Source organism: Anolis carolinensis, chromosome 4 (genome assembly GCF_035594765.1).
Source record: "Anolis carolinensis isolate JA03-04 chromosome 4, rAnoCar3.1.pri, whole genome shotgun sequence".
In the NCBI taxonomy this organism is placed as follows: Eukaryota; Metazoa; Chordata; class Lepidosauria; order Squamata; family Dactyloidae; genus Anolis; species Anolis carolinensis.
In genome coordinates, this window is record NC_085844.1 from 20,220,504 (window position 1) to 20,244,552 (window position 24,049).

Sequence of the window (24,049 nt, forward strand, 5' to 3'; positions counted from 1 at the left end):
ATTGACAAGTCCAGGCCTCATCAAAACCTGATTGGTTTCTTAAGTGGTAAAAATGTTTTACGCCAAAGGTCTGTCACAAAGTAGGTAGGGGCAAGGATATAAAGCCTGGCTCAACAAACATGGACAATTGTTCATTCCATGTATTTGTATTACTAGAGGAGAGCTAATTTGAACATTGGGCACATGGTGGAAAACTATGGAAAAACTGTTTGCATAATTAATACAGGTTTATCACTTTGTCTTCATTGACATCTGTTCCTGCTGCCTTTTTGCATTTTTGGCACACTCTCTTTGCCAAGGAGACACCAGAATACTGTAGCTTTTAACAGTAGTATCTTAGTACAAAACCCTGCCCTGACAAACTGATCCCAGAAATGACGCTTTGTTGTCAACCTTTTTTTTTTCTGCCTACAAAATAAATGGGGCTTGTGAGAGCCAGGCATCTTAGGAAGAGGTTACCTCCTTTCATCTCCATAATAATAGCCCACAAATAAGATTTTTTATATGCACTTTGTGGTGTCAGAAGTGAACCGAGGGTACAGTTATAATGTATTTTAAAAACAAAAGAAAAGTTTAAAACTTCCTTTGACCAGTAGCTGGCCACTTGGCGTGCCCTTGGTGTTGTGCATATGGCAGGGCTCAGATTGCATTGTAGTACATGGTCTATGGTTTGCTTTTCTTCACATTTGCATGTCGTGTACTCCACTATGTGGCCCCATTTCTTAAGGTTGGTGCTGCATCTTGTGGTGTCAGAGCGCAATCTGTTCAGTGCCTCTAAGTCACCCAGTCTTCTGTGTGCCCAGTGGGGAGTCTCTCATTCAGTATCAGCTATGACTTGAGTTTCTGGGTTTTAGCCTGCCACTTTTGGACTCTCGCTTGCCGGGGTGTTCCTGCAAGTAGCTCTGTAGATAGGGGACATGAGAGAAGCCTCCTGCAGGATCATAACACATCTGGGCATCCCCTGAACAACGTCTTTGTAGATGACTGATTCTCACAACCAGAAGCGACTTTACACACACTTATGACTGATAAGAAATCGCAGAAAATGATGAACCTTTTCTTTATTAAATAGTTCTGCATTAGATGCAGTATACTAATTTAGGTTTATATGGATGAATCTTGTACATGCCCATTATTGTATTTAAAAAAAAACACGATTGGGCCTTGGGCAAGGATATAAGAAGAAACAGAAGCTACATGCATAGTAGCCTATGAGTTCTAAGTCCTGGCAGTTTTTAAAAAGTGGTTTTGCCATGTGAAAGCTCTTTTGCAGAGAGTGAAATTGTTCTTAGGGAAAAAAAACAGTTGTTAGTTCAGGTAGTGTCACAGATTCTCAGGTGATTACATGAAATTATTTCAAAACAAATACATAGCAGGAAAAGACAACAAGCTGTTAGCTGTTTCTTAATTATGTTTTGAATTTGATAGACAAAGACCCTTCAGCTCCTGCTGCTGTATGTAGAATCTTAAGGCGGCACCCACTCACATTTTGATCCCATGGGAATTTCAGTTGGAGAGGGTTAAGGACATCCATAGTCCTTCCATCTAAATTAATGGAATGTAAATTTGCTTAACATGGTCTGAATTCAATATTTTAAATGGATACGCGTTTATTGTACTCATTTGTACAGATCTCTAATACCTTACTTGTCTGTTTCCCCTTTCTGCTTGAAAGGAAATCATAATATTTTTAAAAGTCAGTTTTTTTAAACATGAATGTATAGCAGCTCATTATCTTAATTCCCACTATTTTGCATTAATAACTTAAAGTAGTCCCTCGGACTAAGTTTTCCATTTATATATGTTCCATTTAATGTAATTCCATTTAGTCTTGCGTGTGACTTAGTGACTGGCACCCCTGCTAGATCACAATGTTCATTAAAACAATTTCATTAAATACCTAACAGTTGCAAAGTGAAAGCTATAAAAGAAAAAGACCCACAAGGAAAGACTGCAGGAACAGAAAGTTGGAAGAGACCTTGTTGAAACCGAGGCATTTAAAATACTGAAAACAGCAAAAACAAAAATCTATTCCATCTCAAGTCAAGATGGTGGTACAGAAGTAATGAGTTTAGCCAGGATTGGGAGAATGATGATGTGTTTCCCACCTAGATGAAATAAATATATTCATCAATTCCTGTACAAAAGTACTTAGATCAGCCTTCCCAGTGTGGATCTGTCCATGGGTTTTAGACTATGATCCTCCTTGACATTGGTCATGCTGACTAAATCTGATGGGATTAAAAAAAAAAAAACCTGGAAAGAAACCACTTTTGGAAAAGGTAGTGCACAGTATGAAGTGTTACAATACATAACTATCATAGCATTTTTTACTGTAGAAGATGTATCCTGGCTTAGAGATCTCTCCTGAGTCATACATGTTTCAGGACAGTAATGTCAGAGGGCCCTTTATTTATGCCTAGCTTGTCACTATTAGTAGTATAATTCTGAACCTTTGGTCTGTACAGTTAGGACTTTTCCCTTTCTTAAGGTGATTATTTCATGTTAGTTATACTACTTCCAAATCAGGCATGTTTCCAAATATGTCAAAAAGTTTACTATCAAGTAACCTCAGGCACCAGAATACTTACATTTGGAAATTCAGATTAAGTCACAGACGGTCTGGAATTTCAGCTGGGAGTGAGTTCATTGCTGCCTTCAGCTCTGTGAAATAATAGTGCCGTTGAATGCATGCAGAGTGCAATTTGATAGCCAGCACAGGAGACAATTGACTCTCTTCTGGATGGGGAGCATGCTATCTTCCAATTGTTGGACTGCAACTCCTATGTTCCTCAGCATTGACAAGGCTGACTAGGTTTGATGGGACTTACAGTCCAATAACCTCTGGAGGACCACACATTCCCTAGCCCTGCTCTACAATATTGGGACTGTGTAAAGCAAAGCTGTTAACATAGTTTTTTGTTTCTTTTGTATTTGACATTTTTAATAATGGTAGCTACACTGAGAAAAATACCTTTGTTTGGAAAGTTATTTCTTTGAACTACAACTCTGAGCGTCCTCCAGCCCATTGCTTCTTAAATTTTGGGTCCCGACCCTAAATGGGGGTCTTTTAACTCAATGTCAGGGTCACAAAAATTGGCAACAGTAAATTTTTTCTGAATGCCACCTAGAACTTTACATGAATATGTTATCAACAACATGCAGTGTTTACGGTGGGCTCTTTAGAACATAAAAAGGGAAATCAGACTATTTTCTTGCTAATGTTGATATTTTATCAGTAAATGTTTGATTTTATACCTGTTTTATTTACTATGTATCCAGGGCCATGAAAATAATTCTTGGGCTAAAAAGTGTTGCAGATGGAAAATGTTTAAGAAGCCTGCTTTAGTCAGCAATATTTTAAGTCGTGTCTCTTTAGCAATATTTAAAGACAAAACTAGCTAAATGGCAAAAACTAGAGCTGTTGTCTTATCTTTGGAGTAGATTTAAACCTTGCTGCGACTTCAGATAGAAGGGTTACTTAATTCTGCTGCAGACAGAAAATACAGTCCTGGTTATCATAGTTGCAAATCTTTGTGTGTTTCAGTAATCACCTTGGAAAGAGCCTGCAGCTCTTGATGGACAGAGTGGATGAGATGAGCCAGGATATTGTAAAATACAACACTTACCTAAGGAACACCAGCAAGCAGCAGCAGCAGAAACACCAGGTTGGTTTTCAGGGGCAGTCTGAAGCACATCAGTTTGGGTGAAAGCATGATATTATGTGGCTCCTGTAATAGGATGCAAATTGCAGGATCCTTATATTGCCTCTCCTAAATATACAGGGGCAGTTCAGAAAGCTAATCTCTTCATCCTAGACATTCATTACATGCAAAGCATGGGTTTGATTGCTGTGCTGTGACTTCTTCCCTCTCCTGTGCTTGCCAATATAATCTGCAGAAGTAAATTTATGAGACGAGTTCTGAGATGGAAAAACTGATTAGAAAGGAGGGGGCAATCTAGCACTGTTACCCACCAGTCCTTGCTCACCCTATAATTGCTGTGGATGTGGCTCATTGCAGCACAGTCGGTCTGTTCATTATACTTAGATATAGAGCAGTTGTGTTCACAAGCAAGCAATTTCAGTAAGTAATGCACCTCCTCAATGCAAAGTCTTGAGAATAAATTTACCCGATAAGCTATCTTTTTATCTTTTTTCTCTTTTCATCGCTTTCCTCCCATTCTTTCCACTTTCTCACTGTCCAAGATAACAGAACTTTATGTATTTCCTGAATCAGGGTGTATTATTGGTTCTCTTGTCAGGAGTTAAAATGTCACCAGATACTCTTTTGCTCAACAACTAGAAATTGAAGAAGACTGGGGCTTTAAGCTGTTTGCTATTTGAGTACAGCAAAAGTATCACATACTCTCACATATAAAGACTCTCCCATTTTTAATTGTGCCTCTCACTCCTGTCAACGTATGAACTGATTAGAAGAAAAATATGAAAACAGTGAGAGCGAATATTTTGCTAAATGCTCTGCATTAATTCTTGCTATCTTCGAAGCACAAGGTGAATTGAAAATTAATCTATAAATGTGCTACTGGATCCTGGCTGAAATAAGTAAAATATAGCACATCAGCAAAACCTAGTAAATACCCAGATTAGAGGGAGAAATGATCACTGCCTTACAAATTACATTTTTAATGTTTCTATTTCCTCCAGTGAGCTCAGATGTTATGCATGACTTTTCCCTTGTCCTGTCAGGTTGGTTAGACTGAGAAAAAATGGCTAGCTCAGGGTTGCCCCGTATATTTCATTTCTCTGTGGGATTACTACTTGGATTGTCCAAATCCCAATCCACCTATTTAACCCCCCTCACAGACCAACTCACATCCTCTCTTTTCTCATGTGTCCAATATTACTGATTCTCTCCATATGTTGAAATGTGAGGATCTTTGTATGGAATTTTTAATTGAGGTGGGATTGGGGCGTTCGTCGAGTGTCCCCTCCTCCTCCTCTTTTTTTTTTTTTGCCTCCTGATTCCACACTTGAGGCTGCAAGGTACAGTTCGCCCTTTCATCTCTGTTCTCCACAATTGGATGATTCAAATGCCATGGTAAAAGTTGACCACATCCAGCATGGTGTCAAGACCGTAAAAAGTTGAGGAGTATGTGAAATCGTTTCTGAATATGGAAGCCTTGAGTCTGCCTTAGAGCATACCAGAATTCAGTTAATCTGCTTTGGATAGGGGTAATGCATCTGAAGCAGGCCTGCACAACCTGTGGCCCTCCACATGTTTGGGCTCCAACTCCCAGAAGCCCTAGCCATCTTGTCCAAATTTCAGGAATTCTGGGAGCTGAAGTCCAAAACATCTGGAAGGCCACAGGTTGTACAGGCCTAATCTGGAGGCTTCTAGGCCATGATAGCCCTCTTCATAACATTTATACTGAGTCTTGTCTTATTTCAAAAGCATGTGGGATCATGGCTACCTATTTCAAGCAATAAATATAGTGCCACCTCTAAAGCATGTAAATATAGGATCATATTTGTTTTCTCCTTTTACACTCTGGGCTAGCTTCCTTCAACTCTTAGAGGGATAAGGTTCGATAGATCACTAAATGAAAAGAAGGATGGAAGCTTTTTTGTTCTGCTGGGTAGGAATTAAAACCCAATCCTCTTTCTAAAACCAAGAGGTAATTTATAAAAGACAGTGTTGTGTTTCTTCTCCCAGAAAGGACAGCTTTTGAAAAGCTGGGTCAGTTTTGTGAAACGATCTTAATCATATTAAGGCAACTCCTGCACATTCTCAGTACGAATTGTGGTCAGATTGCCTACCACTGCTTTGGATCAGATTAGCTACTGCTGTGTTTCTGTACCTCTTCAGTACCAGCAAAGACGTCAGCAAGAAAACCTGCAGCGTCAAAGTCGTGGAGAGCCTCCTCTCCCTGAAGAAGACATGAACAAATTGTTCAAGCCACCTCAGCCTCCTCCCAGAATGGAATCACTGTTGATTGCAGGTAAGGAGTCATTGACACGGATGGACGCTTTTCCTTTTGGGAGTTCTGCTTATTTTCAGTGCAGTCTGGAAGCAAGAAAGGAGTAAGTGCAGCCTTTTAAAAAGTACTCCTCAGAGTACCTTGTATGTGTCCAACACTAGAGCTGCTGCCATTTGAATTTGACAAGTTTGAAGGCAAATACTATAAAACTAATGTGATGTTTCAAACATTGCTTTTAATGCACATCGTTATGTTAGATCCAGATGGAAATTATAAAAGCAGTTAGCCTATTCAAGAGTTGAAGTAGTGGGAAACATACTGGCATACCTTGAATGTCATTCTCTATGTCTGGAGAGCAGCAAAGGACATGTAGTATGTGTATACTTCCCCTGAATCAAGCTGTTCCTGCAACAGCTAAAAATAGGCTCCACCCAATTTTCCAAAGATCCAGGTCTCGTGAAGACTATTCATGCATACTCCAGTATTTTATCTTCACACTGTTCTCCAAATGTGGGGAGCCACGATAGAAAGAGTCAGGCCAATGCACCTTCTTCTCCCATGCTTATTCACCATAGTTAAATATTGCTCAAATCATCTGTGGTGGGCATTTGTCTTAGTGGGCATCATGTTCTTAGTTAGTCCCATTCCCATGCTGACTAGACCCACACCTCAGGTCCAACATACTTCCAGAATATGTTCCAGAATTTTGTTAATTAATTTTAAATCCCAAATTAAATACCCCATATTGCTGGTTCTCCTAGTGCCAGATCTTTAAAGAAGGACAGAGACTTGTTATGTTCAATGCAAATCCAGCTAGTTAGCATTTCATATTTTTAATCACTTTTACTGCAGTAAAGTTTTCCTTTTTTAAAGTATGTTATCATTGGAAAGACAATAGAAATCAAAGTCTTAAGGCAAATTTATATAAAAAAGTAGGCAATATAGTGGAGAAACATTGGATCGATGGGTCTGGAGAAACGTCTTCATGCTTTGGAAATGACCTGTTGCCATGAATTGCATCAGCTGCTTAAAAGCTACTTGTAAGCTGCCCCAATGTTTTAACTTCGTCACCTCTCGAGATGATTCAAGAGCAGGAGCTAAAGCTAATATACCGATCATCACTGTCGAAGTACAATTTAATGGGCACTGAAAATGCTGTTACTCAAATGATCTAATACAAACAGGATACAATGTCATAATTTTATAGTATTATCGTATCGTTTCTGTCCTTTTTGGCTTGCTGTGAATGGATATGGTTTGAATTCTGGCAATGAATTCTCCCAGCAGTCCAGTCCTTGTTAAAGAGAGCGAGGAGGGGAAAATCTTAGTGAAGCATTTACACTTTTTCAGTTATGCTTCAGTTTATGCCTGTGTTCTGGTAGGTTATAGTTCAGCCATCTTTGCAGAATATTTGTGCTCCAGTGGTCTACAACCAAAATGTGGATTGGTTCTCCCTGCCCTTTTTTTAACAATCAAAAGTGTTCTCTGATTTATATCAGTAAGATTAAGTTGGGATCAAATCTGAAAGTTGGCTGGTTTAGTCTCTGGAGCCTTTTATTTTTGGTAGTGCTTTAAATTGAAATTGTATTGGTTGGCTAAGCTGTTTTAGTTTTGATAATCTGACTTCGTTTCTTTGTCTTCCTGACAAGCAGGGGAAATGAATTTGTAGCCACAGTGTGTGTACAAAATTTGGAGAGACAGGGCACTTTTAAAAATGATTTGTACAGCCCTTCAGACAGAGATTTCACAGCCTCCGGCTTAAGAAATGGGTAATAGTGTGAGCTAGCTAACAAAAATATGACTCACACAATGTCAGCGGGATGAAGTAAATAAAATTGCCAGATCCATAGCAAGCAATGTAACTCTCACAGTCCTGTGAGTTGTTAGGTGCCCTAGTTCTCTTGTCTTCCTTTCTAGGTTTTATATAACAACTGTTTAATTTTTAGTAGCAAATTTCCTGTGGATTTTGATAAGTTTTCAAAACAGATAATCATCCATGGAGACTAGTGCAACAATAACATAATATCTGACAACCAATGCCCACAACTATGCATTATGAAGAAAGAAAAAGAAGATAAATACTTAGGTTTCTTGAATAATAATGATAACAACAACAACAACAACAACAACAACAACAACAACAACAACAACAACAACTTTATTTTTGTATCCCACTTCCATCTACCCGAGGGGACTTGGGGCAGCTCACATGTGACAAGCCCGATCAATATGGATTAAAACACAATCAGCAAAATTAAAACATTATAGCCACATAAAACAATATAAAAGCTAAAATGAGTTCTAGATAAAAAGAGCTTAAATTATATTGATAATACCCTCAAGCTTCTTTATATATTCATGTAGAAGTCTAGAAATAGAAGTAAAAAAAATGACCCAAAAAGCCTATGTTGACTTATCTAAGTACCAGTGTGAGTATTGCACCATAACTCCTATCAAAAAAGAAAACCTCCCCTTCCCTGAGTGGCAAAAGGCAAGAGCTTAGTCTATCCTGGGAGAACCTAAAAGAAGCACTGATCCCCTTTACTCTCCCTGCTGTGGTGCCACTTCTGACCTTTTTCAACGTCTGGGTGGAGAAATGGCAGTGATGCCCAGGTATCGCTGTCCGTCAGAGGTGTCAAACCATATTTTTGGCCCCAACATGAGGTCAAGATATAGATGAGTGTATTTTATAATTTTTAAAGAATAGTTTGACTTTAAATTCACTTGAAGCATGAAAACAAAGGAATTGACCCATATTAATGATTTTAACAAATTGGAAAACAGATTTTTCTGCGGTTATGACATGAATATGTGACAAGACAACTGATTCTGCTGTCCAAAATTATAGTTCCTGTGCTCTTGTATGTTTGCCTCTTTTACACATCTAGCTAAAGACTTGCCATATTTGATGCCTTGGGGAGTTCTGCCATTCTAAAGCTGATTCTGCCAATGATCACCTAAGCCAAACAGTGTCCATGTCTTGAGATGGAAACAAAGGACTACTTTCCATTTCTTCCCAGTATGGAAATAGGCAGAGGGGGAAAGGGGGCTTATTTAAAATCCATTGTCCATAGAACATATTTTTCCTTTCCCCAAGACCATCCTAAATTATACCCTATTTACTTTGTCCCATGTAATCTAATGATATTATCCCAAGTTTTTCCTCTGTCATGCCAAAGTGTGCAGAAGTGAAACGAACCAGAAAATATGTAATACAGTGAAATACGTAATAAATGGAGACTAGACTCGATGTGTGAAATGCGATGGTCAGTGTATTTCAGCCTTATCTCAAATTGGCCTTTTAAAGGGACTATTCTGAGAATAAACAGAAACTCATTCATTTGAGCCAACACATAAGTAACTGTTTAAAACTAGTTATCTTTAAAATATTGCTGTTTTTATTGTACATATAAATAAATACATACATACGTGTTTGACTATTTAAAGACAAGGTTATTGACCATTGCATAGCATAGTCTTTAATTCTTTCATGCCAAAGTGTGACAAAGTGTTGATTGAATGGGATGGAATGTCAGAAACTGGGTTTGTTTGCTTTTTTTAAAGAGATGATACCTTCTGTTCTCCAAAGAGAAGAATTCAGAAATGTTGTTCCCTTCTCCCCAACTTCCTCTCTCTGTCTTTTTGCTTCTTTGCAGGTCAAATAAACACTTACAGCCAGAACGTCAAGGACTTCACTGCACAAAACCTGGGCAAACTCTTCATGTCTCAGGCACTTCAAGAGCACAGCAACTAGCAAAAGTGCTGAAACGCTCAGCAAAGAGATGCTCAGAAGCTCAGCTCATTTTGGCTTAAAATGTTTTCCATTGCTCCCTACAAAATGAACCGTGAACTAGACTCTCATGTGTTTTGAGTAGAGTTATCCATCTTCCAAAGGAAAATAAAAAAGAGCCCAATTTAAAACTTTTTTTAGCATATGCTTGTTATTGACTGTTGGACTGCTATCTCCAGATTTCTATATTTCACAGGCTCTGACTTGCACGCTAGTGTTTGATCTAACAGATCACTTTATATAAAGACTTTAAACATGCCATTTCAGTAAGGGGGTGGGTGGACTTGTTACATGCAATGACAAAGGTGATTTTATAAGGGCGGGGAATACACTCATTGGGAAGAGCTGCCTTGCCAAGGTTAGTTCTGAGTTAAATTTCCCACTTTGCATTTTAAAAATGGGTAAGAAAGGTGCTGGAAAATGCCTGAAAAGACACATCTTTTTCTGATCTGTGTATAAGGGCTGAAGCAGATGTGCTGTCAGGAAAGATCTGTGAATTGAATTGCCTATTTTTGTTTGTTAATCATAGAGTTGAAAGAGAGCACAAGTGCTGTCTCTGCCATTAAGAGTAGATGCAGCCATGAGTGCGGCATCAGGTCCAAAATTGCAGGGAAAAGTGTTATCCTTCCCAGTGTGGAGACAGGTAATGTCAGTGATGAGGAACATGTGATCATCCAAGTGTTTTGGGTGAGAACTTCCACAGTTCTATAATATGGACTATACTGTGGAAAAAAGTGCTGTCCTGCTTTCTTCTTCTTCTGTGAACCAAGTACAGGCAGTCTCTGAGTTTAAACATCCTACTTATAAATGAATCATCGTTAAGAATGAGGAATGAGACAACAGGAATTGAGAGAAATCTATGCCTTGGAAGGGAAACTCACTTATGGGGGGAAAAGGAGTTATGGGGGAAAGGAGTCTCTGCTGAAGCTTTATCACCAATCCTTTTTTCCAAAACAAGCCAAATTTTTCAAAATCCAATTATTACAAGGACAGAAAGTGAGGGGAAACCTGAACAGGAGCGCAAACAGCAAAACAAACACCACAGGGGTGTTAATCCTTCCCTGTGCTATCCAAAGTGTGCGTGTGTGTGTGCGTGCAATTTGTATGTAAGCCTAGCCATATATATATATGGCTGGGCTTACACATTTAAAAAGTACCTATTCTGATTTACATACAAATTCAACTTATGCTACTTCATAACTTGGGGACTGCATGTCGATGCTTTGAAGAAAGGGACAGTAAAAAAAATGCCAAACTAAAGGGTCATCCCGCCCTGCAATGCCATGGGTTCCAAATTACACATGTACATAAAGTTTTTACCATTCAATATAAAAAGTGTGATTCCTGATTTGGCCCCAATATTCATCGTCTGGAATAGTGTTAGTCTGCAAAGAGAATTTGAAGCACTTTAGAAACTCGTAGAATGAATTTGATCGCATAAGCTTTTGTAGACCAAGTTTATTTCCTTTGATGTATCTGATGGAATAGACTTAAGCTGCATCTATACTGTAGAATTAATAGTTTGACACCACTTTAATGTCTATGGCTCAATGATGTAGAATAATGGGAATTGTAGTTTTATAAGGTCTTTGCCAAAGAGTGCTAGTGCCTCACCAAACTAGAAATCATAGGATTCCATAGGATTGAGTCATGGCAGTTAGTGTGCTGTAAACTGCATTCATTTGAAAGTGTAGATGTATTCCGCTAGAACAGAGCTTTCCAAACTGTGTGCTGCAACAAATTTGTGTTGGCTGCAGCGTGTAGGTGTGCCACATGAGAAACCTGAGTCTATGTGAAATAAGCAATAAATCATATATTTAAAAATATATAAATGAAAGGTTTTCAAGAGATATGTTGCATCTTCATACATTTTGTTATTACAATTTATGTATGCGTCTGTATCTCTTAAAGGGTTGATTTAACCTCTAGTTCACTAGTAAAACTGAATTACTGTGTTGCAAAATGATGCTTGTCTAATAAGTTGTGTCATCAACATGAAGTATTTGAAAAGCTCTGTTCTAGAGAAGCTTATGCTACCAATTTCATTCTCTCAGTCTCCAAGATCCCTTTGCCCTAATATGTGAGACTCAGCTGAGCACAGATTGTTTTGTTCAGTACATAGGCTCACAACTTCTGTTCTCCAGCTGTTGCCATGGTCATTAAAAAAAACCCTGAATAGCCAAATGAAATGCTTGAGAACCCCTACTTAAGCAAACACCTTCCTTTCAACGGGTTTCAGTAACGAATGAACAAAACCGAGGTAGGGGTTTTTCTCTTCTTTAAACAAAAAAATAATTTACCCAGGGAAGGAAGAGTTCTTTAGTTTATTCACATTCAGGTGGGTTTGGTTGGGGACAGATGTATTTTACTCTTGGGAAATTAAAGGTGTTTTTACTTCCAACTGGATGTGTCAAAAAGGGATTAATTCACATTAATCCGAAAAGGGAGGATGATTGAAGTAAGTAGTACTTTCAGACAAAGAAAGTTGCAAGAGTGTTAAGAGTGGTCAGAACAGAAAGTTTTCCTCCCTCCTAGGCTTTTCTGCAGCCCTAACATTAGAGATTGTTCTCATTATGTAAATAAATATGCAAATAGTTGCAAACCTTGGGCTGTTGGCAAAGTGTCAAAGGAGGCCATGGAATTTCAAGGTTCAGAGCCCTTTTGTGTGAATAGTTTCTGCAGTCTGCTTATCTAAACTCTTGAATCTGATGAAGTATCCTGTTACACTGCACAATATACCACTGTGAGGGCCACATTCTCGAGAAATTATTTTCAGGAACTATGATCTAAATTTGTATATATTTGGCAAGAGATTCAAGTATTTATGATTTGAAAAAGTAAAACAGTAGTAGAGAGCAAGACAAATCTAGTAGTCTGGGTTTCTGAAAAGTATGTAAGAAGACACTACTGCTCAACTGCATGCCTTCCAGATGTGTTCGATTGTAAATCCCATCATTCCCAGTCAAGGCAGCCACTGGCACATTGGAGCACTAGCAGGATTAAGAAGAACCTGTAGAACTTCAGAGATATTTGTCTATGTCTATTATATGTGTGGAGAGAGAGAGACCACAGACCTTAATTTAATGATATAGTTTTTAAGATCTGTATCACCTGCTCTTGGTTTTTTTTTTTTACTATGTGTAGGATGTACTTCTGAGACATCTTTAGAAATGCATGAAAAGCATTTTCTCTTGTGAAGTTGTCATCATCCCATCACTTCCAAATTGATCCATAAATTGTGCAAACCATATCAATACAAAGTAACATATGAAACAGCTTTTTATAGGATCTCTTAGAAGACTTATTGGTAGACAATTGCTGTAATCCATATTTAAAATGGAGTTCTTCCCAGATTGAATTCAGAGGATCCAACTATTGATTTTCTGAACAGAATTAAATTAGTGTCCATTTAACGATGCTCAGACTCACACTACTGTCTAAACAAGGCCGTGTTGACTGGGTTGAGAGTTCCCCTAGGGCAAGAAATAAGTTAAAAGCTTTGGTTTTTCCCCAATCTTTTAAGTGCTTCCGATGACTGGAACATTGAAGCTTTGAGACATTCAAACCATGTGATAACACCTCATTGTCATTTAGTGAGAGAAGTCATGTAACTATAAAAATGATTATTACAATTGCACCAGAAAAGAAGTCACGTTTCCTCTCATCATTAACATTGTAACATTATTTGTTAAATCTTAATTGTAAAAAATAATTCATTACAAGTAAGAAAATTCTATTTACTTTCAGGCTCTGTTAACATCAAAATCTATGCTAAACCAAGAGTTTTATTTTATGGGCTGCAGCAGAAGTAGCAGAACATACAGTCCTTTGAGTATTATAGTAAATTTCCCATCATCCCTACACCAACACCTGGGGATCCACATGTTCTTCAGTCTCGAGTTACAGCATAAAGATACCCTCAACTTTGAGTCTTGACCTATATTAGAGATTATGAAGGCCCCGTCATGTGCCTTTCATCTACCTGTTGCTTTGTCTCAATGATTAGATGGTTGGTCTACAAACATGCTGTTGGCATGCACTGCAATGACAGGCAGTAGGCTTGATCGATCCATGAAAAATTTGATTCTAAACTCGTTTCAAAACTAGAGGGGGGCAGCGTTTTGTTTTTGGTGGTATTTACGAATTTTGCCCCCAAAAAATTTCGAAATTAACGAAAATTCATTATCTTCAAAATTAATTCGTTAATGGCGGACGCGCATGCGCGGTCGCCCAAAAACAGCCCCGGGGGGGGGAGTTCGGGGGCTCTCCTGCTCTCATTTTTTCAGCTATACTGATCAAATTTGGTACAGTGGGAGAACACAATCCACCCTGCTTGTTTGCTAAATTGCAGAGCATTTGCCCTTTCCTAAGATTTATTGCACAATTTTATAGTTCATATAGAAAAACTTTACCAATTGCAAAAAATCTGTTCCTGCTTTTGAATTGTTATTTCCTGTTCATTCAATAGGGGTTCCATCACTGTGAAAGTTCTTGCTTGTGTATCATTGTTTCAGTGCCCGTAAATCTGTCAAAATTTTAGGGCATTGGGGGACATTGGCCAAGAGACACATTTTGCTGCCTGCCACTATGCGCAATGACTTTCCCCAGGCATCAATATTGGAGGCCATTATACCCTAGTGGTCAAGCCCCTCCCCCTCCCAAGAAATGTAAGATTTCTGCGACGTTGGTTTGATTTATTGCCTGATGGCAAAATGGGTAAAGAACGACAGCCGCGAGACAAGAGAGATGCGGCGCATCGTGGGAAACACGTCGACCACGTAGGCCGACAGGCAGCTAAAACCAAAGAAAAGAAAAGAAAAGAAAGAAAAAGCCACAGGTGGCAAGGCCCATATGTTAAAATGGGCCGGCCACAGTTGGCCGGCATGCATCCCAGAGAGGGAAAAAATTGTGGCCCGCAACAAAGGAAGGATAGCCTCAATATGTACAGAGGGACAGCTGCGAGAGAAGAGAGATGCGGCGCATCATGGGAAACACGACCACGTAGGCCGACAGGCAGCTAAAACAAAAGAAAAGAAAAGAAAGGAAAAGCCACAGGCGGCAAGGCCCATACGTTGAAATACTGCCCAGGGGGGCCGGCCACCGTTGTCCGGCACGCTTCCCAGAGAGGGAATAAATTGTGGCCCCCACTTTAAAATACTAGGCCGGCCACCGTTGGCCGGCACGCTTCCCAGAGAGGGAAAAAGAGTGGCCCCCACGTTAAAATACTAGGCCGGCCACCGTTGGCCGGCACGCTTCCCAGAGAGGGAAAAAGAGTGGCCCCCACGTTAAAATACTAGGCTGGCCACCGTTGGCCGGCACGCTTCCCAGAGAGGGAAAAAGAGTGGCTCCCACGTTAAAATACTAGGCCGGCCACCGTTGGCCGGCACGCTTCCCAGAGAGGGAAAAAGAGTGGCCCCCACGTTAAAATACTAGGCCGGCCACCGTTGGCCGGCACGCTTCCCAGAGAGGGAAAAAGAGTGGCCCCCTCATTAAAATACTAGGCCGGCCACCGTTGGCCGGCACGCTTCCCAGAGAGGGAAAAAGAGTGGCCCCCACGTTAAAATACTAGGCCGGCCACCGTTGGCCGGCACGCTTCCCAGAGAGGGAATAAATTGTGGCCCACACATTAAAATACTGCCCAGGGGGGCCGGCCACCGTTGGCCGGCACGCTTCCCAGAGAGGGAAAAAGAGTGGCTCCCACGTTAAAATACTAGGCTGGCCACCGTTGGCCGGCACGCTTCCCAGAGAGGGAAAAAGAGTGGCCCCCACGTTAAAATACTAGGCCGGCCACCGTTGGCCGGCACGCTTCCCAGAGAGGGAAAAAGAGTGGCCCCCACGTTAAAATACTAGGCCGGCCACCGTTGGCCGGCACGCTTCCCAGAGAGGGAAAAAGAGTGGCCCCCACGTTAAAATACTAGGCCGGCCACCGTTGGCCGGCACGCTTCCCAGAGAGGGAAAAAGAGTGGCTCCCACGTTAAAATACTAGGCCGACCACCGTTGGCCGACACGCTTCCCAGAGAGGGAAAAAGAGTGGCCCCCACGTTAAAATACTAGGCCGGCCACCGTTGGCCGGCACGCTTCCCAGAGAGGGAAAAAGAGTGGCCCCCACGTTAAAATACTAGGCCGGCCACCGTTGGCCGACACGCTTCCCAGAGAGGGAAAAAGAGTGGCCCCCACGTTAAAATACTAGGCCGGCCACCGTTGGCCGGCACGCTTCCCAGAGAGGGAAAAAGAGTGGCTCCCACGTTAAAATACTAGGCTGGCCACCGTTGGCCGACACGCTTCCCAGAGAGGGAAAAAGAGTGGCCCCCACGTTAAAATACTAGGCCGGCCACCGTTGGCCGGCACGCTTCCCAGAGAGGGAAAAAGAGTGGCCCCCACGTTAAAATACTAGGCTGGCCACCGTTGGCCGGCACGCTTCCCAGAGAGGGAAAAAGAGTGGCCCCCACGTTAAAATACTAGGCCGGCCACCGTTGGCCGGCACGTTTCCCAGAGAGGGAAAAAGAGTGGCCCCCACGTTAAAATACTAGGCCGGCCACCGTTGGCCGGCCCCACGCCCACACCCCACAACCCACGGGGAAGGGCATGCATTCTTCCCGTCTGCTTTCGAAATGTGGGCCCAAGCCCCTCAGACCCGGGGGGCCGGCCACCGTTGGCCGGCCCCACGCCCACACCACAGAACCCACATGGGGAAGGGCGTGTATTCACGTCTGCTAGTGAACTGTGGGCCCAAGCCCCACTGCCCAGGGGGGCCGGCCACCGTTGGCCGGCCCCACGCCACCTCCCCACCACCCAAGGGGAAGGGCGTGTATTCTTCACGTCTGCTAGTGAAATGTGGGCCCAAGCCCCACTGCCCAGGGGGGCCGGCCACCGTTGGCCGGCCCCACGCCACCTCCCCACCACCCAAGGGGAAGGGCGTGTATTCTTCACGTCTGCTAGAGAAATGTGGGCCCAAGCCCCACTGCCCAGGGGGGCCGGCCACCGTTGGCCGGCCCCACGCCACCTCCTCACCACCCAAGGGGAAGGGCGTGTATTCTTCACGTCTGCTAGTGAAATGTGGGCCCAAGCCCCACTGCCCAGGGGGGCCGGCCACCGTTGGCCGGCCCCACGCCGCCACCTCACCACCCAAGGGGAAGGGCGTGTATTCTTCACGTCTGCTAGTGAAATGTGGGCCCAAGCCCCACTGACTAATGTGTCAACCAGACCATAGCAACAAAGTCTGTAGCCGCCACAAAGGCACACTCCCTGACAGCAAACCGTCAGCGGCCCTGGCCGCACCCTTACCGGGTGGACACAAGCTAGCTGGCAGTCCACAGGGTAGTCGTGGCCAACATCACATCAATAATGATTGTAATAATAACCACAGTAAGATCTTACTTGTTATTACCCGCCCCATCTTCCCGGAGGGACTCTGAGCGGCTTCCATGGGGCGTGCCCGTCAACAATACAATGTGAACAATTAAACCCCCAAATTTTATATTTATTAAAGGAAATGTTGCATCAATAACACATAAAATAAAAAAGCTGTCACAGTCAGCATACAGCATTACCTGCTTAAAAAACAGAGGTGTAAAAACACGGCTCTGTGGCCGAGGGCTGAATACTTCCACATAGATGAGGTAGTTTGAGAGTTAAAAATCAATAAAGTGCGAAATACTCTTGGCCTGGAAACCAATTCTTCATCTGGCAGCGATCCACCCCATAGTCCGCGAAGGCTTTTTGGAACTGGAAGGTTTTACGGCTCTGATGTAAGGTTAATGTTTCTATGGCATTGAACTAGAGGGAAGACTTGTGTGTGTGTCTGGTGTTATTAAAGTTCTCTAGCAGCTGATCTGGAAATAGGGAAATGACTTCTGTTTACATTTTCAGTAAAGTTGTGGATGTAAAATAATGAAAGATATTGTCTTTATGGAGTAGAAATGAATCCAAAGAACTAAAACATAGCACAACTGTGGAGACAAAAGAAACCATGAAGACATAACTCATTGCTTTCAACAGCCATACAGAGTTTCTGAGAGGTTTTTTTCTCTACTTATGGGTCTGCGGAAGATTAGCATCACATACCTTCTGTGTCTTATCCTCTCAGACACACGCATAGAGATTAAACTTGTGTCAGGCAATGGCTGGGATCCATTAAAAAAAGGTTTATCCCTGCCATTGTGGGATTTCACTTATCCCATATTTTAAAAGCATTGTAAAGGGGTGGGAGATAAATAAAATGTTTTCCTTATCCTAAACCACAAGAGGCTTCGGCCAGGGTGTCCCACCTTTAATGATGGCTGTGTTAAAAAATTTGGCTTGTAAACCGCCTTTTGTATCATCCGTCAAAAAACAGTCCTCATTTTCGAATACCAAACGCAAAAAATTGTCCTGGACTGCTTCAGCAAAAGTGTTGGAAAAGTGCACCTGATACTTTAGCACAGCAGACATTTTTGCAATTACCGTAATATTTTATGATGTCAAGACATAAAATTATTTTATTACTTTCATTGAAAAGAAATTGATTCTAAATGATGTTTTTTCATTTTGTACTCATGTTGCCTGGGCCGCTGCCCCAAATAATCTGCACCGAGTCCACGCAGGGAGATGTTGGCGGGAAATATTAAATTTTGTATTCATTTAACATTGATCGTTTTATATACTCTCTGAGAGTCCTCCTCGTTTCAAAGGTATTTCTTGATATTCCAGGACCGGGAGTTTGGCCTCGAGGAAGAGTATTCTCAGATAGGTCACTCGGCAAGCTGCTGAAAGGGGTCACACCATCGTCGGCCATGTTGAATACTCTCTTCAAAGCCTTAAACTGCTAGGAGGATAATAAATGGAATGTGCTGGGTTTTTTGGGAATTCCAAGTCACATAGTCTGTCCCACGGAAAGTGTTAGTTGACATGCTGGGAACAGAAAACGGAGAGCTTGACCGTAAGGAAGGCAGAGCGTGGGAAAAATGGCACTTTTGAAAAGAATTGCTTTTTGAAAAACAAGACAGTGCCTGGGAGTGTAAGAAGATCCAACTGGTCCATCCTCCATGTTTTATTGCCCGTCCGATTCAAGGAGGTAGTGAAATTACAGGCATAGCATCAGGATGGCATGGACTTGAAGGAAATGACGCCGTTGATGTCCAACAGGAAATTCTTTTCTGAATCCGTCCGAGAGTTCTCCATAGATCGTAGAAGACTACAAGTCTTATTTCTGAGTGTAAGACTTTCTGTGGTGTGATTCCACCCTCTTCTATCGTCCTACCAACAAAGAGAACCTGCGCCCAGAGGTCACTAGCAGCCGCAAAGGCACACGCCCTGACAGGCAAAGGGCACCGTCCTCGGGCGTGGACAGAGGGCGAGGGGACCCTAAGGCGTCCGTCCCTCGGCAACAGCGTCGACAACCGCCTCTCAAGGTGATGGGACAGTGGAAGAAGAAAATTTTGAAAAGTGGTGGACAAGGCCGAGGTGTCCCGCTTTCTGCAGTGCGGTGATTCCACCCTCTTCTATCGTCGCTGCCAACAAGGCAGCAAAAAGCACTTCCGTAGCCAGAGAACCTGCGCCCAGAGGTCACTAGCAGCCGCAAAGGCACACGCCCTGACGGGCAAACGCCACCGTCCGCGTGCGCGGCAAGAGTGCGGGGGGACCAAAAGGCGGCCGTCCCGCGGCCACAGCGTCGAGTACACTGCCTTTAAAGGCGATGGGAAAGTGGAAGAAGAAAATTTCGAAAAGAGGTGGACAAGGCCGAGGTGTCCTGCTTTCTGCGGTGCGGTGATTCCACCCTCTTCTATCGTCCCTGCCAACAAACCAGCAAATTGAAGTTCCCACGCCACAGAACCTGCGCCCAGAGGTCACTAGCAGCCGCAAAGGCACACGCCCTGACGGGCAAACGCCACCGTCCGCATGCGCGGCCAGAGGGCAAGAACAACCAAAGGCGGCCGTTCCGCAGCAACAGCGTCAATCACAGCCTTTCAGGGTGATGGGACACAAGGTTTACATTTGGAGTAATTTGTCCAAATTTGAAGGTGTTCCACTGTCTTTGATGATTCGACCCTCTGAGTTATACCAACAAGCCAGCAAAATGCGGTTCACACTCGACGGAACCTGCGCCCAGAGGTCACTAGCAGCCGCAAAGGCACACGCCCTGACGGGCAAACGCCACCGTCCGCATGCGCGGCCAGAGGGAAAGGGCAACCAAAGGCGGGCGTCCCGCGGCCACTGCGTCGACCACACCCGCTCAAGCCGATGGGAAAGTGAAAGATGAAACTTTAGAGAAGTGCTGGCCAAAGTCGAGGTGTTGTATTAATCCCTGTGGCAAAACACATCCTCAAAGGTTCAGATGGACAGATATCTCTGAAAAGTGTGAGTCTGGCGTATTCCTTCACCTAAAATGATTATCCGAAGTATCCTCATCAAATATAACTGTGCTCTTTCTGTACAGGAACTCCTAGGATCTGGAGAAGACCAAACAGTCCTGGCTCATGAGGGAAATAATTTTTGACCAAAAAAAAGAAACATAGTGAATTGAATGAAATCCGTACTGAACCCTAAGAGGAAGCATATCCTACCTTGGATTTTATGGACTAATTCCCACAGAAAATCCTTCTACCTCTAGAGCGTCAGTATTACAGGAGAGAAAAAGTTTTGTAACTTCAGACTACAGAGATGGGCCAAAAGTAACTTTATTAAGTTCAACAGGGACAAATGAAAGCAACTTCACTTCGGTAAAGATAATGGAAATCCAAGCGACATTTTTTGGGACGCCTAGCTTGACAGCAGTGTGTGAGAAAACCGTCTGTGAGTCCTCGTGGACAACAACATAACAATGAGCCTACTAGGGTTTGCGGCAGAGCAAATATCCAATGGGCTTTAGGCATGCATCAACAGGGGAATAGCGTCTAGATCCAAGGCAGTCCTGTTCCCCCTCTACTCTGCTGTGGTCAGACCACACCTGGAATAATGTGTCCTACTTTGGGCACCGCAGATAAATGGAGTTGCGGGCAAGCTTGAAAGTGTCTAGAGGAGTGTGACTAAAATGAATAAGGGTCTGGAGAACAAGCAGTATGAGGAGAGGCTTTATTAGCTGGCCATCATTGTTTAGCATGCAGAAGAGAAGGCTGAGAGGAGACATGTTAGCAATGTACAAATATGTGAGGGGAAGTCATAGGGAGGAGGGAGCAAGCTTATTTTCTGCTGCCCTGAAGACAATGGGACGGAGCAGTGGGTTCCAACAACAGGAATGGAGATTCCACCTGAACATCAGGAAGAACTTCCTGACTGTGATGGCTGTTCGGGAGTGGAACTGTCTCCCCCGGACTGTGTTGGGGGCTCCTTCTTTTGAAGCTTTTAAGCATAGGCTCGATGGCCATCTGTCGGGGATGCTTTGAATGAAACTTCCTGCGTTTTTGTTGGGGGAGAACTCGATGGCCCATGAGTTCTATTTCAACTCTACTTTTCTATGATTCCATGATTCAATGATTCGGGAAACGGCCCCTTGTGATTGATGAACCCAAAAACAACAGTGGGCAACGGTGAGTGATGATAAAGACGAGAAAGGAAGGGAAAAGAGAGAGGAAAGCATTGTAGGTTAGAGGAGAGAGTTTTTGGACAGAGTCCAAAGGGGCAACCCCCCCCCCCCCCCGGCCACCCACAAAATTAGCCAAAGTTACTCTGAAGCATAGCTGATTAAAGGAGAACTATTGCTCTGTGAGCCGTCGGTGTCAAAATCCAAATCTGGGAAATTCAACACGGGAAGGTTGGCCTTCAGGAAAACCAGTTTGTCAACTGTTTGCGGGTCCAGCAAGCTGCGGTGGGGCGTGACTACATCTCCCGCTAGGCTGAAGACCCTTTCACTCTGCACGCTCGTGGGAGGACAGCTGAGGAACTGGCGGGCTACGTGTGACAGATCCGGCCACATGTGTTCGCGTGAAGCCCAATAGGCCAATGGATCACAATATATTATCTCAGGAGGCTCCTCAAAGTACCTGTTGACTGAGCATTCGGCCGAGTCTACCTTTTGAGCAGAAGCCAGCAAAGAGGATTCTTCAGAGCAGGCTAGTATGGCCACCGTCTCTGCAAAAAAAACATTTCCTGGTCGCTGCTGGAGATCCGTATCCCTACGGCAAACCCCTACCGGCTCCCCGGGACTTTCAGTCTCGCCACTAGCGTTAGTGCTGGGGGTGACAGGCATTTCCGGAAGAGGGGCCGCTGTGCCCGTTTCCTCCACCCTGGCAGCAAAGACCTCCCTTACAAGGTTAACTAGTTGGGCCTTCCACACGGTAAAGTCTTTTGGGCAGACGTTGTACTTTAGCCGGGGATCACACAAGGCCGCCAGCATATGGACCTTGCTGGAAAGAAGTGGCTCAAGGCGTTTCCGTACAGCAAAGGACAACCTCCTCACCACCTCCTGGGCCGGCGGTGTCAGCGGTCCAGCCAGGGAGTCCAGTGTTCGACCGGCCCCAAGCCTTTCTAGGTGCCTCCTTAGCCTCAAGACCATGGGCACTGCCTGGCTAAGAAGGGCTTTTGAGTCCAAAAGGGTCTCTGTGGCATGTTTGAATGGCTTTAGTATGTCTACTAGCTGGGAGATGGTGTCCCACTCTTGCTTATTTGGAACAAGTTTGCTAACTGGCGCAACCAATGTGAGGGAGATGCCGTGTACCGCCTTCTGCTGCTCGACCATGCGTTCAAGCATTTTAAAGGTTGAATTCCACCGAGTTGAGACGTCCTGGAGCAGCTTGTGCTGCGGGAGGCCTTCAAGGCTCTGCCTCTCTCTCAGCTGCCGGGCTGCCTTGATGCTCCTGTGGAAGTAGCCCGCGATCTTTCTACAGCGCTCGATCAGCAGGGCGATGTTTGCGTTGCTGGCTGGCTGCTCTTCCGGGCTCTTTAAACCTTCCTTGACGGTATTGTGAAGCATGTGGGCCATGCAGGACACATTCTGAAACCCGGCACTTTCAACCGCTTTGATCATATTTTTCCCAGCGTCAGTCACCATAAAGCCCCTCCTCATTTCTTCTGGCCTATACTGCATCCACTCCCCCATAATGTTTTCCATATAGCTGCAGATGGTCTCTGCCTTGTGATCACGATCAACTACCTCCAACGCGAGGAGTGCCCAACGATGGGATGTATCCATACTGCCTTCCTTCTCCCACCAATGTGCCATGAGAGAGAGGTAGGAATGGCCTCCTCCCAAGCTTGACCAAATGTCAGAGGTAAAATGGATGTGTCCTCCCATGGCGCTACGCAACATCTGGGAAATGCGTTCCTTACAGCCCTCATACAAGCCGGGAATTACTTTTCTGGAAAAGGTGTGACGGGAGGGGATTTTGTATCGGGGGCGCAGCCGTTTCATAAGGCGTACGAAGCCTTCTTGTTCAACCAGGCGGAAGGGATGGTGATCAAGGGCAATCATCTCTCCCACAGTTTGGGTTATCTGCTGGGGTGTGAGTAATGTTTCCCCCGTTTTCTTTCTGGGTAATGGAATGGCCCAATCCTCCAAGGTGGACTGTGTCTGCCTTCCACCATCTTCACCAGGAGAACTTTGTGTGCTAAGGCTGCCACTGGAAGGGCTTGCAGTTCCCCCTCCAACCGAAATGGAGGGATGGTGTCGCTTCATGTGAGAGCTCAACCCCGAGGTCGCAAGATGTCTCATGTCTCTGCCTCTGCTGATATTTGCCCCACAGTGTCTACAAACTGCCAAAGTAGCACACTGAGAGTGGACATGGAAATGGTCCCAAATATATGACCTTGGCCTCCCCACAGCCACTGTGGCGACGGCCCCAGAGATAGGAGTCGTGGGCACCCTTTCGGCAGCTACAGAAAGTTTTTGGTTTGATGGTACAACCTCCTCTACCTCCTCCTCACTGTCAGTAGCGGGTGGAGGGGTGGGGTTATCAATATCCTCACTATCCACCACCTGTAGTTCCAGGACGGCTACACCTGTATGTTCCATTGATCGTCCTGTGCTCTCAGCTCCATAAGACAACTGGCTCTGTGTGGAGGGCTGAGAACTTTCTGCATTCGAACAGCCGGCTTCTTCATCAAGTCCACCCACTCCCATAGTTCGGCGTTCCAGACGGATGGGACCCAACCTTACTTTTTTGGCCCCCCACAGTGTCCTGGCTGTGGCTTTACCACTAGCAGGACTTGCTCCCCCAGACCCGCGTACTGCTGTACGCTTCATGATAACGGGAGTGTTTTCAGGAGACAGATGGGGTGATGTAAAGATGTTGTGTAATTGGTGGAAAATATTTCTTGTTTCTTGATTGGCAACGTGTTCTGTTTAGGGTCTATTAACTGCCGCCAAACCGTCTATTTCTGTTTCATTTATTTTTATTCGTTTACAAG

The 24,049-nt window shown here is 43.8% G+C and overlaps 1 protein-coding gene across 1 annotated transcript in view; it reads left to right on the forward strand.

Annotated features, from left to right (window-relative positions):
• eif3h (eukaryotic translation initiation factor 3 subunit H) overlaps positions 1-9,865 on the forward strand; it is a 73,505-nt gene extending 63,640 nt beyond the window's left edge. Inside the window, exons 6-8 of the mRNA XM_062980070.1 lie at positions 3,548-3,668; positions 5,829-5,961; positions 9,597-9,865. Coding sequence (XP_062836140.1) covers positions 3,548-3,668; positions 5,829-5,961; positions 9,597-9,694 — 352 coding nt within the window. The 3' untranslated portion in view covers positions 9,695-9,865. The remainder of the gene's footprint in view (positions 1-3,547; positions 3,669-5,828; positions 5,962-9,596) is intronic.
• Positions 9,866-24,049: the final 14,184 nt, after the last annotated feature.